At 36.4% G+C, this 15,792-nt stretch overlaps 3 protein-coding genes across 3 annotated transcripts; 2 read left to right on the plus strand and 1 right to left on the minus strand.

Moving 5' to 3' along the window:
* Window positions 1–1,328: 1,328 nt before the first annotated feature.
* Window positions 1,329–4,322, plus strand: LOC143467370 (E3 ubiquitin-protein ligase NEURL1B-like). Its single transcript, XM_076965032.1, has 5 exons — window positions 1,329–2,042; window positions 2,335–2,501; window positions 2,716–2,912; window positions 3,119–3,293; window positions 3,477–4,322. The coding sequence occupies exons 1-5, from the start codon at window positions 1,747–1,749 to the stop codon at window positions 3,746–3,748; spliced, it is 1,107 nt and encodes a 368-aa protein (XP_076821147.1). The 5' UTR covers window positions 1,329–1,746; the 3' UTR covers window positions 3,749–4,322.
* A 1,313-nt stretch (window positions 4,323–5,635) lies between these two features.
* Window positions 5,636–8,948, minus strand: LOC143467354 (peroxisomal succinyl-coenzyme A thioesterase-like). The gene is made up of 5 exons (XM_076965031.1): window positions 8,774–8,948; window positions 7,988–8,086; window positions 7,795–7,895; window positions 7,287–7,515; window positions 5,636–7,142 (listed from the first exon to the last, which is right to left on the minus strand). Exons 1-5 carry the CDS (start codon window positions 8,850–8,852, stop codon window positions 6,331–6,333), a joined length of 1,320 nt encoding a protein of 439 aa, XP_076821146.1. The 5' UTR covers window positions 8,853–8,948; the 3' UTR covers window positions 5,636–6,330.
* Window positions 8,949–14,534: 5,586 nt separating this feature from the next.
* Window positions 14,535–15,624, plus strand: LOC143461456 (uncharacterized). The gene is made up of 2 exons (XM_076959248.1): window positions 14,535–14,805; window positions 14,974–15,624. The coding sequence occupies exons 1-2, from the start codon at window positions 14,754–14,756 to the stop codon at window positions 15,423–15,425; spliced, it is 504 nt and encodes a 167-aa protein (XP_076815363.1). The 5' UTR covers window positions 14,535–14,753; the 3' UTR covers window positions 15,426–15,624.
* Window positions 15,625–15,792: the final 168 nt, after the last annotated feature.

Below are 15,792 nucleotides of genomic sequence, written 5' to 3' on the forward strand. Positions count from 1 at the left end.
CTTCTAGAGTAATTCCCAGGCTAAAAAAGATACCAACCATGCTGCCTTCTGATTGGTATAAGCAGGTTTTTTTAAAGCCCGACGTAGGACATTCAACAAAATCATAGTGATTTTAGTTTTAAGTCGTGACGCTTCTAAACAGAAGTTAACGCAGTCCTCTTATTGATAAAATCTGCAATGATTCCAATCTGAACATCCGCATCCGCCCTGCGATAACAGTTATTTCTGTGATTTTTGATTTTGATTTGAATGGTTTTGAATTGATTTTGATTTTTGATTTTGATATTTCGCGGGTACCTGCCCCGCATTTTAAAATCCTTACCCACGATCGCGAAGAAGCTCTTGGGAATATCCACAACCGCCCCGCAGGTACCAGCGATGCGCAGGGTTTCACTGTTGCTTCAGGCGCCAGCTTATTTTGCTTAAAAGTGATGCAACATTTTGTTTCCGTCTGTTGAAGCTGGCGTGAAGGTAGTTACCGGTTCTATACAGTTACTTATTCAACGTCGGTAAACATATTTACCTAAGAATGGTTTATTGAATAAACATCTTTGTAATATGTAAACAGCTTCATCTGCAAGCAAGTAACTGAATACAAAACCGCATGAAAAGTTATCAAACTCGTGTTTTGAACGCGCCAGCAAACATCTATCCGTGATTGGTGGCCTCGAAACAGTGTTGAATACTCAGCATTTGGAATAATAATCATATTTGCGCAGGTGATACAAATTTTGTTTCGAAATGGTATGGTATCACAATCTTTATAGCCTACTCGGACTGAGGAACGGCTTTGCATGGTTTAAACTCGCCGAGGATTCGGTATCGCTCGAACCCCGTTTATCGAGCTTGTCTTTGTTCAAGTTTAACGTGAAAATTTTAAAACATCAGCTCAGCAAACCTCAACGTGTTAATTTTCCTGAAATTGTCAAAACGAAAAGAAGCAGGCTATAGTGTTGTTCAAGTTTTCACGAAAATTATCAAAATCGCACGCATATAGCTATGTTTTAGTTTGATTTAAGCTTTACTTGTATTTTTTTACTTTTAAATGGATTTTGCTTTTATTTGATTTGCTTTATTCTTAAATTGTCTCTTGATTTTTTACGCCTTATTGATTTGCTTATGATTTTACAATAAATTTATTTTGATAATCCATTATGAGTAAAAAATAACAACACCATACAAAAAGAACGATTACAAAAAAGAATTAAGACTTGCACCATGGTTTGGTTTATCATTAGCAAGTTTATTTTCGACATATACTCGTCATGTGATTATATATAACTCAAGGCATCAAGAAGCTACGTCAAACATTCGGTAGTCACGCTTCATTGCATTTCAACCAGAGAGACAAACAGCTTTTGGTTGGTATCGGTTCCTTTCAGAGAAAGCAAACAGACCATTTCGCCGAGTAGGTTGTAGTTTAAAGCTTACAACGACTATCTCCTTTATAATTTTTGGCTGACTAGACAACTAGATAGTCAGTGGTTACGAATTAATTTTATGGCAGTAAGTAGCGCACGGAATATTTAGATGTAAAGCTTTGCAAAAGTCGGTACAGAAGGATACGAACTTGGTAAAACTTTGCAGAATTCAACTCATCAGAACTTTCGGTGTGATTTACTAGTCGGCACGTACACCCACAACTCAGTCAATTGGTTTGAAAGCCGAAAATAGCTGAACCACCATTACTTGAACGTTTGTGATAATGACTTTGTAGAGTGTTCCGTGCTTTCAAGACTGGTCGTGATGGGCAGCTTGTTTTCCAAACGAAGTTCACCCAGTCCTCAATCTCCCCTCGCCTATAGAAGATATGATAGAAACAGCGCATTATCTTCAAATAGTCCTGCAAGTAGTTCGTCATCATCATCAGCTAACTTTACTGATCCGATCATTCCCATGGACAATCCGACTACATCAGCAAATCCAACGCAATTAGTGCAAGGTTTTAATATGTCACTGAACAGCCCTGTAAAGCTTTCATGTCTAGAAGATATTAGTATAGAAGCAATCGACATATTGGAAAACAACGAAGGTAACTGCAGGTAATCAACCCTAAGATTTGTTGTTGTTAGAAATATGCTTCGCTATGTTTGTCATTCAAAATCTTAGTGCAAAGTATAATTTTGGCGTGGTTAAGCTCAAAGCTGTTGCTTCATGGTTATTTTCATCTTGCCACGGTAGACCAGTTACTGATGTACGTCTGTTTTGACAAGGTTCTCTGAGTATCACCACCAGTTACTGTTTTCTATTGGCCACGAGCATCACGTGATGCGTTGTCTTTGCTTGACGCTTTCGACTCGATTGTTTACCCTGAGCTTTAATGCTTATCCGCAGTGCGCAAACGTTTGCTTTTACTCTCCAATCCCAATGGAATATCACTCTTCCCATCCGGCTGATACCGTTCTACATATTGGCTGGAGATGCAGTTCGCCTGGAAGAGGAAGACAGCATAGCTCGAAAAACAAGTAACAGCATAGAATCAAGTCGCCTGGTTTTTTCAGGTAAGGTAATTGCTGATGTTTTTTTTATCATAACTGTTTTATTGTTTCAGAAGGTTTACGTTGTTGTATTGTATTGTTGCAAATCGCCGTTATTACAGTAAATCTCATTGGAGTTGTTTAGGCAAATTTGATGGAATAAATAAGTGAGTGATAATAAGTCATATACCTTTTCCTGGCGTACTAAAAATATTTTGCCCTTTTTACTTACATGTAGGTGAACCTTTGATCCCGGGGGATACTTGGTACCTCCGGATTTTAGAAAAGTCACCTCCCACTTTCTTCAACGCTGCTCGCCTTCGCGTAGGCGTCACGTCGAGCAATCCGATGACTGTGGTTGGGGGAGAAACCGAACTGACTCCAGGAAGATCCAACGATATGGGTGGAGCTGCAGACTACTGGGTGATGTACACGGTAAAGCTTTCTATTTATAGATTGTTTTGTTTGGGTTTGAATTTCTGAACTACCATATACAATATATGCGGGACTTTGCACACATTTGAATAGGAATAATGGTCAGTGTTGATATTGGCCACTGCAGATAAAAAAGGACATTTTAGAGGTACCGCAACACAAAGTAAAGCTTACCAGTTTTAGTTAATTATGCAAACCCATCGCAGGATTTCATCCCTCCAAACGAAAATGAATTCTTTTCTCTTTCCCTATCTCACGGAGGAATGATGAAATACAGAGCAGGCGCCAACACAGCAAGGGATTTATTTCCATGCGATGTAGCTCAACCTCTGTGGATAGTTATCGACTGCGGACAATTCGAAAGAATCGTTTCTCTTGGCTGTAAGTTGTTGGAATAAAATAATTACTCATATTGTTCAACTACGTTATTGAGTGGGTTTTCCCCAGTGAGCGAAATAAATTTATAATCGAAATATACACAAGCTTTATTGAATTAAATATTTTACTTAATTGTCACGGCGTGGAAAGTGCTTTGGTTGAAACAAGGTTTTTCTATAATTGCAGTAAGTCATAAGCAACAGGATGCCTCAGGCACCGAAGAACCATCAACCAGTGCCCCGTCGATCGCGTTAAATCGCCCGGAGAACAGCCAAACTTCATCCGAGTGTGTGATTTGCTGCAGTGAAAAACCCGTAATGGTTGTCTACGATTGTGGACATCTCTGTCTCTGCGAAGAGTGCTCCGTTAATTTTAAAAACCCTTCCCAACGATTCAGACCTCTATGTCCTATCTGCAGAAAGCCCGTTCAAGACATCATAAAAATGTTTAGAGTTTGATGTATTGTCTATCACTTAAACGCTAATAATTAAACGAAATCTTAAAAGTTAGTATGACGAAGATGAGCTTTTTCTTGTCAACTTTATCGTGCAATTTACTTCCAATTTTGTATTGGAAATGTTCCAGCAACAACGAAATCATGCATTGGGCCAAATTATGATTAATCCGACCAAAAACGAAGGTCGGTCATATCGCATGAAAGGCACACGCGGATTACCAGCAAGAAAGCAATCCAGCGTAAAGACTTCTGTTGATTTTATGTGTGCAATAAATTTTAACATTCTTCGTATATCATTTCGTTCATATAACGTGTTTTGATTAACATGCATTACTGTTTTTGCAGCTCAGTATACGAGTGCACTTGATTAAGACAATTCTGCTATCTTCAAGGTTATTCGGTTTGGTCATAGTGGCTATGCTGGTTATTATCGGCAAGTTATTACCAGTGTTATTTTTGTGCGCGTTATAAGCCTTTTTGGCTTGGTCACCTTTCCCCGTATATTAGCGCGTGCTGATAGTAACTAGCATTGCTTTTTCATTCACATCGTGCTAATGAAGAAACACATAAATGATGCTGACGTTGATTTCATGTAGAGCCTATGAGACATGTTAAATTGCTACCTTGTAAGTTGTAACGATATCCAAACTTTTAACTCAACAGTCAATTATTTTACCTTTTAAAAAGAAAAAATATGCTTTTGTAAAATATCTCACCAAGATATAACCGTTTATACCCACATAAGGGATATTAGAATAATAAAATTTCAAAGGTCAACCCATAATTTTAAAAGGAATTTCGGGTTTTGCTTGCTGGATGTGCAATGACGTTATTTTACTTATTCACTCTATTGACCTGAAGCTGCAGCGGATTTCGCCTTGGGATTTCAGGCTGCACGATCGTGCAATGCCGCAGATCAAAAAATAAGTAAGTGATACGTAATAAAGTAGCAGATTACCATTGGAAAAAAATTCCTTGTTGCAAGCTTTTACGTTGTGCTTCTTGCGAAATTCTTTGGCTTGAGAGTTTAAAACATGCTAAAGGATTTCTTTTTTTCTGGCTTCTTTCCACAGTCACTTTCAAGAAGAAATTAAATAACAAAAACAAATACTTTCAAATATTGATTTTTTGAGTTAAAATAATGGCCAAATCGTTAATATTTTCCATTACGAACAATGTAGCTCTAAGCAAGGAATTTATTTTGAATACAATACACAAGTTATAACTAGGGCAACCAGTTTTTTGACCTAAAAACTTTAAATTTTGTCCTTAAAATTTGCAAATTTTGACCTCATTTCGACCTAAAAAGTTTACATTTTGACCTAAAAAGTTTACATTTTGACCTTATTTTGACCTAAAACGTTTAAATTTTGACCTCATTTTGAAAAACGCTATACTGATAGTCTCTACACTGTCTACAGCAACTTTCTAATCTAAAGCTGCATTTAAAAATGACAAAATGCTTTTCTAGTGTTGACTTTTTTTCGTTTCTGCGTATTAAGATTGACAACTTGCAGTTTCAAATGCAATGCTGTCACATCGTGACGTCACCAAACGCGCTGAAAGGCCTTCCCTCTCTTTCTGGCTTTGGTTCTATGTATAATTTGGGGTACAGGAATTGTTTGCGGTACAAGAAAAGAGAAAAACGGAAGAATAATATTACAAAATGGTTACAAAATTACAAGTTTAATAGATTTTGACCTAAAAAAAAGACCTAACGAAACAATTTGACCGTATTTTGACCTAACGTAACATTTTGACTTTATCTGACCTAATAACTTCTATACCACACGTTGTACAAAGCTGAAATTTGTTTTGTGCTTGTTTCATAGCATTCTGAGCAGGTAAAAAAAAATTGACCATATTGACTTTTGGTTGCCCTAGTTATAACATTACAGATATTGCACTGCACCAACGGTCTTTTTCAAAGAATAGGCCTAGAATCCTAGATTGTTTAAGTTTTCAAACACGCCATTGTAATTTTCGTTAAAGATTGCATTCTTTCATAAATCTGGTCAAGATTCTCGGTAAAATGAGCAAAATGCACAAAAGATTCATTTATGATACCCGATGCAACGTTGAAGCAATCAAGTACATTGTTTGAAAGCAACTTGGTAGCTTTTCAATTCTCCGTCAAAGAGACCAGATTAAAGATAAATACTTCAAGACAAACTAAGCACCCAACTCAAAAACAAGCACTTTTCTTAGAAGTATGCACGAAATGGTAACCATGGCAATAACGTCAATAACCAAAGACGGCAAGCGCATCGTATTAATTTTGACCCTGTATTCATCATGCACTGATTCGGCACTGTGCGGTCGTGCTTGGTATTATCCGTTTCATTTTCACTGCTGTTTAAGACAAATAATTGCGACGTTTCTAAAAGTGATAAACCACATCAATCACATAGGCATCACCATAGTATCGGAAAGGCTGAAGATTTCGATCCATACTTAACAAACCCATGAAATTTTTTTAAGAGATAACATAGTCACATTGCGAAGTTTCAATTTATCATATATAATATAGATGATCATACTTTTCGAAACAAATCATTTCAACATCATGCGTTTTTGTATTCTTTACAGTTTCGATGAAGGAGCAAAATCATCCGAAAAGCATCTCTGTAAAAACAATAATTGTTCTTTCCAGAAATCCTTTTGCGCTTTGCAGTGGACACTTGTAACACCACCCCACATTAAAACGGAGTCAACAGTTTTCATATAACTTGCTTCAATGTGGGGAGTAAATGGGGGGCGGAGTTCGTGTCCTGCTCCGGGATATCGTAGGATTTTGTAATCCGGATGTCCTGATTTCTTCAAAAGTTTTTCTGCAATGTTAGTGTGAAATTCTGAAGCCACTCCGTTGTCGTCCATAGAAGCAACAAACATGTAGGATGTTTTGTGACGTTTATAAAAAGGCAAAACTAGGGAACTTTCCATTTCGGTAAAACTTGGATAAGTAACTGAATGCCGACTTCTTACGTTTCCCGTCTGAGGACATATTCTTCTAGGGGAAATTTTTGTCGGCTTTATTGGGGGCGTTAGCGGCTCTCCTTTGTATATCATTGCCTGATGTGTAGCGAAGATTGGACCATTGTCTGCGATTACGCAACGAATATTAGGAAGAAAGGTGGCTAACGCGAGCGCTGAATATATACCCATACAATGAGTTACTATCGCAATTCCTTTTTCGCTCTGTACCATTTTATGATTTGTCATAAACCGGTAAGCTGCCTCGAAATATGAAAAATTCATGGACGTTTCGCTAAAGTTATCGGGCAGACCATCAAGACCAACATAAGGCAGGCCCATGCTGACATATCCATGCGAAGCAAGGAGGGCCGGTATGCCTTCATTGGTGCCAGGAAACGACCCACCAATCGAGATTACACCTTCGGGGATAAAATATTAAGAATGGTTTTAGTATTTAATACCTTATGATGACGTGTATGGATCATTAATACATGCTTGTTTTATCACGATTGACTACTCCACAGTTATATCTTGGTGTACGCTTTTCACTTCACATAACAAACCCGGAAATCTTCCTTCGTTTGCTGGTGTATACAGAAAAGCATGCAATCCATCATCCCTTATTACAAAGCGTTGACCTCCTGGACGCAAATAATATCTCGTGGACACATTCTCAGCCAGACAATTTCGCGAATCAATTTCAAGAGATGTTTGTAAATTTCCGGGAAAAACTTTTATCACGATTTTTAATGGTCTGCTCACGTCTCCTTGTATAAACGAGGGGTAGGACCTCTGACAAACAAAAGCAAAGTTGTGATGAAGATAGTTAATCCATTTTAACGATACATTTGTAAATCAACCTTAGCAAACAACATTCTGGGGTAGAAATAGATAATTTATTCTAAAGCTTCAAATAACGGCATCGTCCGGCTATGTTTCTAAAATACAGGATTTTATAGTCAGTGCTGAATTTTGTTATTTGGAATGACATGCTAGGCTTATCTAATGATCAAAGTTAATTTTAAAACTGCATGTGGTGACATGTAACATTTACAATACACAGATTTGCACCCAGTTTCTCGGTGAAGGCTTCATGCCCCAAAACAAACCCATGGCTTCCACCCCACGGTAATAACCTCCCGTTGATTTTTGTTTTGTCAGATCGATCTTTCCTATTTGAAAGACAAATTTTGCATTTTTTATTGTTTTAAATATATGTATATAAATAAGAAATTGGAATGTTAGGCTATCAGTTGGTTCATACCTCGTGAATCTGATGTGTAATGACTGATGCATTCAAATGCTAGATTTTTGTACGTTGTGACATGGGAATATAATGTGTATGGCTGGTCTGCAACCAGTCCTATAAAATCATAGAACATAGTAAAAATATAACAGAACATATATCTCTATTTACAATAAATATGTCAAACCAATGTAAATAAATATTACTTAATTGCAACTGAATAGAATAATTTGATTTAACAATCTTCAACAATATAGGATTGATTTTTCACCTACTGCTCTTATTAAAAGCACACACACCATGTCCCAAGACAGCGTTAAGATACTACCACGACTAAAAACTACCTTTAACTGTGCTTTAGAAAATTTTATTAATATCATCAACTAAAGATGATTTTGATAATAAAACAGTTTTCTAAAACATTGAAGGCGTTGTTATATAACGAATTAATAAATATATAACGAAAGTTTTAGAGTTGAGGCATGTGTACCATTTCGCCAGGGCCAAGAAAATTTTAAATATGAGTCTGTGTTGTTTTATAACCTTTCTTGTGGAATAAAGCAGGGTTGTACCAGTCTACTTAAATAATAGAGTACATGTACAATCCAATACTTTAATAATCACTCCATTTCCGAATAACATTACTACATGACATTAACATCTCACGTACACTTTGATTCAGATCCTTTTAACAGCTAGAGATACTGTCAAAAAATAAGTTTTTCAAGTCACAGTGTATCCTAGTTTACAAAATTACCAGGAACTATTTTTTACACTATGGCCATGACCCCACCACTCACTCACCTTCAACTGAGATAGTGACTTGTTCATCAAATATACTCGGCTCTGGCCAAATCTTCAGGCAAGCAGAATGATGGGCCATTGTCAAGGGCCTTACATATACAGTTAGCAGTTTTTATTACAGGATTTAGCTAGAGCAGGCTACTCTTTTACACCACTGGATATCATGGATGAAAAGACTAGAGTGAAGGATTTAATTTGAGACAGGTTTATCGAAATATTTGACTTGTGTTTTAGTGCTCAAAAGACTCCACTTGGCTCGTGCTAACGTGGGAATTTCAGTTGACATATCACTATGTAATACATTCTATTGAATGTGCAAAAGCATCATAATTGGATAACATCAGATTTTATGCTTGTATTTACGCTACAAGTATTCAGAAATTTGTTTATTATCGACCAAAAATAAAAAATAAATCGTAAATCATGACTCAATTTGACTTACGAATGTAGTTAAAACACCTTGTTTTGACTTGGTCTTGCACTGTTAGTGACTTGACCCTATTTCCATCAATGCTAGATATACTTCCTAAAACGGAGAGGGAGTGGTGGTTGAAAAATGGACTTGAGCCCAGCCCATATCAATTCGACCCGCGGCATTCAATTCATACCCAGACCTTATGAATTCTGATCCAATAGCCTACCATGTGAATTTAGTCACGATGGTTGTCTAAATCAGGTCTGAGCCCAGCCTATTTCAGCCGATACAAATCTAGAACTAGGGCTATTTCAAATATTCAACTTTGTCCAAGATCCATCAGATCAAAGCACTACAAGATACTCATATGATGTTGTAGCCTTCCCTTCTGTAATCACTCTTACATTGTTTAAAATGGTATGGGCTAAGGATTTCTGTGTGTTAGGCTCAAATCCATCTTCAGCTCACAATTGTTAAGCTGCTAAAACGGGCTTCCTCTGCGAGCTTGGAGACATAGGCCTATAGGCTGAAATATGCCACAAAGTGTTAGAAAATTTAGTTAATGATTGATTGAGAAAGAGTAAAATACTTCATTTATTTTATAGGTTGTAGTCACGAGGGCTTCGTTGCACTTTGGCCTAGTATTCTTTGTCAGTAAACCTATCGCAACAAACCACAAACAGAGGTTACACAAATTTAATATAAGCGAGTCATGTCATAATGAAACATGGGCAAAAGGCATTATTACGGCCTATATCTATATATGGCCGATATCTTACACAAGTCTGACACCAAGCAGACTCTATACAGTACATAAGTTCTTCGATCCTTGATAATAAATGTGTAAACACTGTAATGACACACTGGCTGTCGACCTATCGTGTGCAGTACTGTAGAACCTGTCAAAACTAAATAAAAACTAACTAAATAACACAGCAGCCTACTCGCACAGTGTAGGCTAGTAGTGTACTATCTTGTCTGGCCACTTGGCGGATAGTGTCATTGTATTTGGACAACAAAATCGACGTACACTCGTACAGGTAGGCCTATTCGTGTGACAAACTTTGTTAAGCACATATATCCCTCCTTTTAGTATACTGTGTGTGGTCAAACGCCGATATTGGTGAGGCAGCGCTATAGTTTGCTCACAGTAAATAATGTGGCAGTTCACGTTAAATGGAAAAAAAGTCAGGCATGTAAATGACCGATGGTTTCCCAGTAACACATTTATAAGACAACTTTCCAACTGGTCTATACATGCGACTTAGCATAAAAACGAAACATCAAAGCACCGAATCAGCGCCACAAATATTCAAAAATTTTGAAACGATAGTTAAACGGATAGATGGACAGAAAAAAGAAATAAAACGTGGTATTTTCAGTGCTACATTATCTCACAGCACTTGTGTCTCGAATGTTTAGTGGGTATACTAGTTTTGTTCCACTACGGTAGCTTTGGTTTATGCTTTTAATGAATAGTCACCTTATGCCTATACGTAGCCGCTATATGTTTTATACCAGTGGTTCTCAAACTTTTTTAAAAGAAAGTAAGCAACGGTCTCCTAGCAATTTTATAAATGCCTCACGGTCCCTTAAAAAATCAACACAAATAAACACAAAACAACACGTCGGTTATTATGGTATCATTGTGACGGGTGTACCTGCTTCTTTGCAACCAGTTCGGCTACGTTTGGTTCCGTTTTGGACAACGCAACCCTAATATCGTGAATCACATTCAAACGGTTTCGAGCTTTTGGCTTAAAGGCAAGTAGTGCCGTTTTTTTGGAAGGTGCTTCGCGGTCCCAGAAAATTGTCTCGCGGACCCCAGTTTGAGAACCACTGTTTTATACTTTTACATTTAGCATAAGCGGATTCCACAATCGCTTCGTCGTGTTCCTCATCAATTATAAGAAAATACTCTCAATAATCATAAATAGGCCTACAATGTTCAGCAGTAGAAATGCGTTTTAATTGCCTGTGCTTTGCACGGTATTCATTTGTATCCCCAATAAGTCCGCCAAAGCGCCTGACTTATGCTGATGGCTATCAAGTGATGTTGACTATTGCACGTTTGTGCCAGGAAGAGAACATGTCGCGAGCAGAGGCGGTTCGGTGGTGCTGTCATGTCTGATCCTGGGCTGTTATGGGAACCTTTGTCTTAACTTTTATAATTATTTTAAGTACCGTCTCGAAATATAAGTCATTTATAGCAAGCTGTTGAGTATTTTATTTCCTGTAGGCTATAGTGACAAGCCGTTAATCAGCATGAACCTGGCAAAAAGGATCGACAAATTCCGTTACACTTGTCCTGGACGCAGGCCGTTGTATAGAGTGGGCTCAGGCAGGCCAGTTGGCTTGGATCTATAAGACTTTTAATGGGGGGTATTATTTGCAAATCACATTCATTCTCAAGCTGCGATAAAGGAAGCTTGTATAGTAATTACAGAAACGTTAAAAGGTTGTGTGCCAAAATATACTAATTAACTTGGACTGGAAACTTAGGCAATTTTCTTGCCGTTAGCTGGATGGCAGTAGCCGTTTGCAGGCGGTTAGCTGTCGTAGTCGCTAATTCTCATGTCACATTGATCGCAAGCAAAACTGCTATTTATTATTTAGAAATGCGATGAAAAGGGTTCTACTGGCAACTTATGTCATGCTAGACCACAAAGTTTATCAGGAAAACAAAGTAGGTATTCAAGCATTAAAATGATTAACAAAGAACCAATGGATTACCAAAAATTGTGCTCGAAATTCTCTTGTACATGTACGTTTTCGGCTAATGGTTACCGAAATCTTTAGTCGTTAAGAACTCTCTTAGCTGGCCAAATTTTCCCATCCCTTTTATTCTGTTACTCTTAATATTTAATTGAATTTTCATTTACACTGGATTATTTACCTTTTTACAGGGTTGCCATTGGTCTGGACGCAAACATAAGGACGATTAGGAAAGAAGAATACTACCTTAAACAGTGCAAAACAGGAGAAGGCAATCAACGTTCCTAAAAAAACGAGACACTATTTGCATGTTCTTAACTTTGGTATCTCTTTGGTATAAAATGATATACTGAAGGGTGCGAAATGCCTAAAGTAGGAACCTCTACCCTAAAAATAAGACAAAAATAAGCACGTTTCTTAGAAATAAGGGTATTAGTATTTTCTAAGACAATGAGCTTGAAAATAAGCACAAATCTTAGAAACGGACACGGAATGGTAACCCTGCCTATTTACAAACTATACGAAGGCCCTTCTAATAAAATCTTGTGAAACATTTGCTGTATTAACACATAACCAAACAAGTGGAATGTTTAATGAGGAAACGTATAGTCTTATGAACTTTTGATTTTTTGCATGATTTTCCTAGCACTATAGAATAATATCTGCATATAGTGTGTAAACTTAGCAACTGACCATTTTGATTCAGTATTTAGGAATTACTAGATAATTTTTGCAGGGACCTAAATTGTGCTCTACACCGCCCTTATTCGGCGTACAGTATACTGCTCGAGCGATAAGGAATCAATCATTCCTTATCGCCCCTTATCCTTCCTTAAGTATAGTACTGTATATTCAGGAATAGTGAGTTTAAGTCGTGCAAAGACTCAACTCAGCCCGAGGATAAAGATTGTGACATCATACCATCATTAAATACTCAAAAAATTTATGCTTGCTAATATGTAAGTATATATAAAAGCCATCTTTGTATTAAATATTGATTTAGCAAGTGTTGTTTCCAACTACTCCAGTTATTTACTGTCAGCACAACCTGAAATGCAGAGCGTAGCAAGTACAAAGTAAGTTATTAACAAATACTTTAGGCAGAAATGGTTGATGTAAATACTTGCTCATCGGGCAAACTTCTAAAAATACATGACAATGTTGACGCAAACCACTTTGCTGTAATTGAATATTTTTACCATTAAGCTTGTTCGGACATTACTTCCGATTTTCGGTAACAATGTAGGCTTATTACCTACTATATATAGTTAATAATACACTAAAGCTAGTAGTAGTGGTAAACATAGAGTACTAGTAGTCGTAACAAGACACAATAATATAGTAGCCTAAGCATAGTTGTGCTTACGTAATTGTTGCTAAATACCTTATAACTTACTGTAAATTTATCCTTTTAACGTGTTGTAAATAAGTTACACGATACCAACTGCCAATAATACACAGTAACTTATATAGGTTTGTAGGTAAAATAACACCTGACATAATTACTTGATAAAGCTAGTACCGATTTAAGGCACATCATAAGGCCTCCCAATTGTTTGATGCAAGCTTAGTTTATATAAATTACATATAACGAAATATAAATGAGCTAATGTATTTTTTGAATTTTTATTGAAAAATTTGTTGTATTTTTAATATTGCTCAGCTTTTGAAAACAATAAATTACTAAATAAACAATATAAATTTATTCAAAATTATTTTAAAATTTAAACGTTTGGTTCAATTTTTTATTTTTTTTTTCGATTAACGTAGATTAAAATGAATCCAGTTATATAGTGGTCTAAATAAATCTAGTAATAAATTTGTGTAAATTTATTTTAATTTACCTCAAATTTCATAACCTTTATTTAACTCGTGGTTTTTGCAACAGGTAGCAAGTGATTTTATGGATAAATCACTTGAACTTTGACTAAATAAAACCAGGGACCCAGTAACCAGTTTCTCGCCAATGGTTTAATTTTTAACATTCGCCCCATTTCTCGATCCGAAATATGTGCGAAACAATCTGAAATTTGTTATTAGGGGAACTTTATGCTGAAAAACGTTTGATGATTTTGTTTACTTTGCAAACACTTTTGACGTAAAGTTTGTGCGGAACGATTCCTGGCCATCAATATACTGCATAGTTGTAAAGCATTAAAGTGGGAGAAACGTTTTATGAGATAACGTCGGAAGCGAAAAATTTTCCACGAGAGAAATTTTTTTATCAATTAGCGTTTGACTTAACTGGAAAACTGAATTAGAAATATTTTGAAATGTAAGTTACAATGAACTTGAATCATTACGTAATACTGCATATATTATTTTCTATTATCAGAAGCAATTAAAAGATCTGTTGTGGTACTTATAGCTATAGACAAGGTTACTATAAACAAGGTAAAAAGCAAGACATTGCAGGCTTTATGTGTTGATGTATATTGTCGTTATATAATCATTTATACAGTAAATACAATGAAGAGTAATGTAGAAAACAGTCAGGATAGCGCTTGCTAAAAACACCAACAATCCAATGGAATATTTTATAAAATAATATTATGAACCACGGGGTATGTTTGATTTATGTTTGGCAGGAAAAATTTGTTATAGCTGTTTCATACTCTTGCCTCGTGACAACTATTGTGAAGTCACAAAATCGTCATAAACAAATATTTTTAACGCAGAGCAAACAACGACTGTGTTGAATCACAGTCAATAACATCAAGGTATATACAGTATATATGATGAACACGAGTCTATGCCACCGGTCAATTACTTCGATTTTCGTCCCAAGAAGAAAAGCTAAGTTATACTGAAAAGAAAGTTGTGGTTAAAATATATACCTTAAATATAGACATGGACTTGTTAAAAAATGGGCTAAACGTGGGATTTCCATTTGTTGATAATGGTAAGTTTGAAAATTTTAATTCATTATTAGATGTGACATGTGCAGTATCAACTATCTTTTCTATAGATTTCATTTATGTTTGTTTCACGGCTATACAAGATTAGAACGGAAATTGAATTTTTTTTACAAAGTATACTATTGTTGTAATTAAAAACCTTTGTCTAACAGCAACCTACGACCTTCTCAAAACTCGAGTCGCATTGAACGAAGGATGCTACGAAACAAAACATAACACATCGCCGGTAAACAGCTCGTTTCAGCCACAACGGCAAGCGCGAAATGCAAGTCAGCAACAAGAAATACATTTTCAAGAAGAAACACAATTGCTACAGGATGGTCGGCAACAGGGAAGGATCAAGCACCAAAGAAATCCTGTTGAAAATGACGATGTGATTACGTCGAAAGTTAAAAGCGGTTCAGGACAAGATAGCCAAACAAGTATTCCTGTTTGCGTCATTTGTTGGTCAAATACAGCAAACACAGCGATAAAAGACTGCGGGCACGTATGCATGTGTCTTTCCTGCTCCCGGCAATTAAGACCTTGTAAAGTTGGAGGCAATAAAACGTGTCCACTTTGCAGGAAAAACATCACGGGAGTTATCAAATTATACTATGCCTAGAACAATTTTTACGACTTCCACATTGCACTTAGAAAATAATTATTTTTTGAGTTGTATTTATTTGTTCTTTAAACAGTGTTTTTTGTTGTTCGACTTGCCTGTACCTGTTTTTACGCAAATTTTTATTTGTAGCAAAGAGTTATTTTTTTGCCTTGTTCTTGTTGAAGCTCACGACCTTTGAAATAAAAGAAAAGATGAAAACAAAGTGTAAGTCTTTGAATGGCTCTATCTAAACCGTTGAGCATAGTTTATAGGCCAAGGGTGAAGAAAGTGCGGCCTTTTCAAGAAGTTTGTGCGTCCTTTTAACCACTCAATGCTACAAATATTCTCTCGGCTGCTAATTTTTGCCTATTTTTACCCTGTGGAT

The sequence above is a fragment of the Clavelina lepadiformis genome, chromosome 1, assembly GCF_947623445.1.
Source record: "Clavelina lepadiformis chromosome 1, kaClaLepa1.1, whole genome shotgun sequence".
Taxonomy (NCBI): Eukaryota; Metazoa; Chordata; class Ascidiacea; order Aplousobranchia; family Clavelinidae; genus Clavelina; species Clavelina lepadiformis.

What these genes read in the sequence shown, in the direction of transcription:
- LOC143467354 (XM_076965031.1), bottom strand. Translation starts at nt 8,852, where the DNA reads ATGGCCCATCATTCTGCTTGCCTGAAGATTTGGCCAGAGCCGAGTATA. An exon ending in AGTCACTATCTCAGTTGAAG is followed by an intron (nt 8,087 to 8,773) that starts GTGAGTGAGTGG and finishes ATGATTTTATAG; the next exon opens with GACTGGTTGCAGACCAGCCA. An exon ending in TTACACATCAGATTCACGAG is followed by an intron (nt 7,896 to 7,987) that starts GTATGAACCAAC and finishes TCTTTCAAATAG; the next exon opens with GAAAGATCGATCTGACAAAA.
- LOC143467370 (XM_076965032.1), top strand. Translation starts at nt 1,747, where the DNA reads ATGGGCAGCTTGTTTTCCAAACGAAGTTCACCCAGTCCTCAATCTCCC. An exon ending in AACAACGAAGGTAACTGCAG is followed by an intron (nt 2,043 to 2,334) that starts GTAATCAACCCT and finishes GCTTATCCGCAG; the next exon opens with TGCGCAAACGTTTGCTTTTA. An exon ending in ACTACTGGGTGATGTACACG is followed by an intron (nt 2,913 to 3,118) that starts GTAAAGCTTTCT and finishes AACCCATCGCAG; the next exon opens with GATTTCATCCCTCCAAACGA.
- LOC143461456 (XM_076959248.1), top strand. Translation starts at nt 14,754, where the DNA reads ATGGACTTGTTAAAAAATGGGCTAAACGTGGGATTTCCATTTGTTGAT. An exon ending in ATTTCCATTTGTTGATAATG is followed by an intron (nt 14,806 to 14,973) that starts GTAAGTTTGAAA and finishes TTTGTCTAACAG; the next exon opens with CAACCTACGACCTTCTCAAA.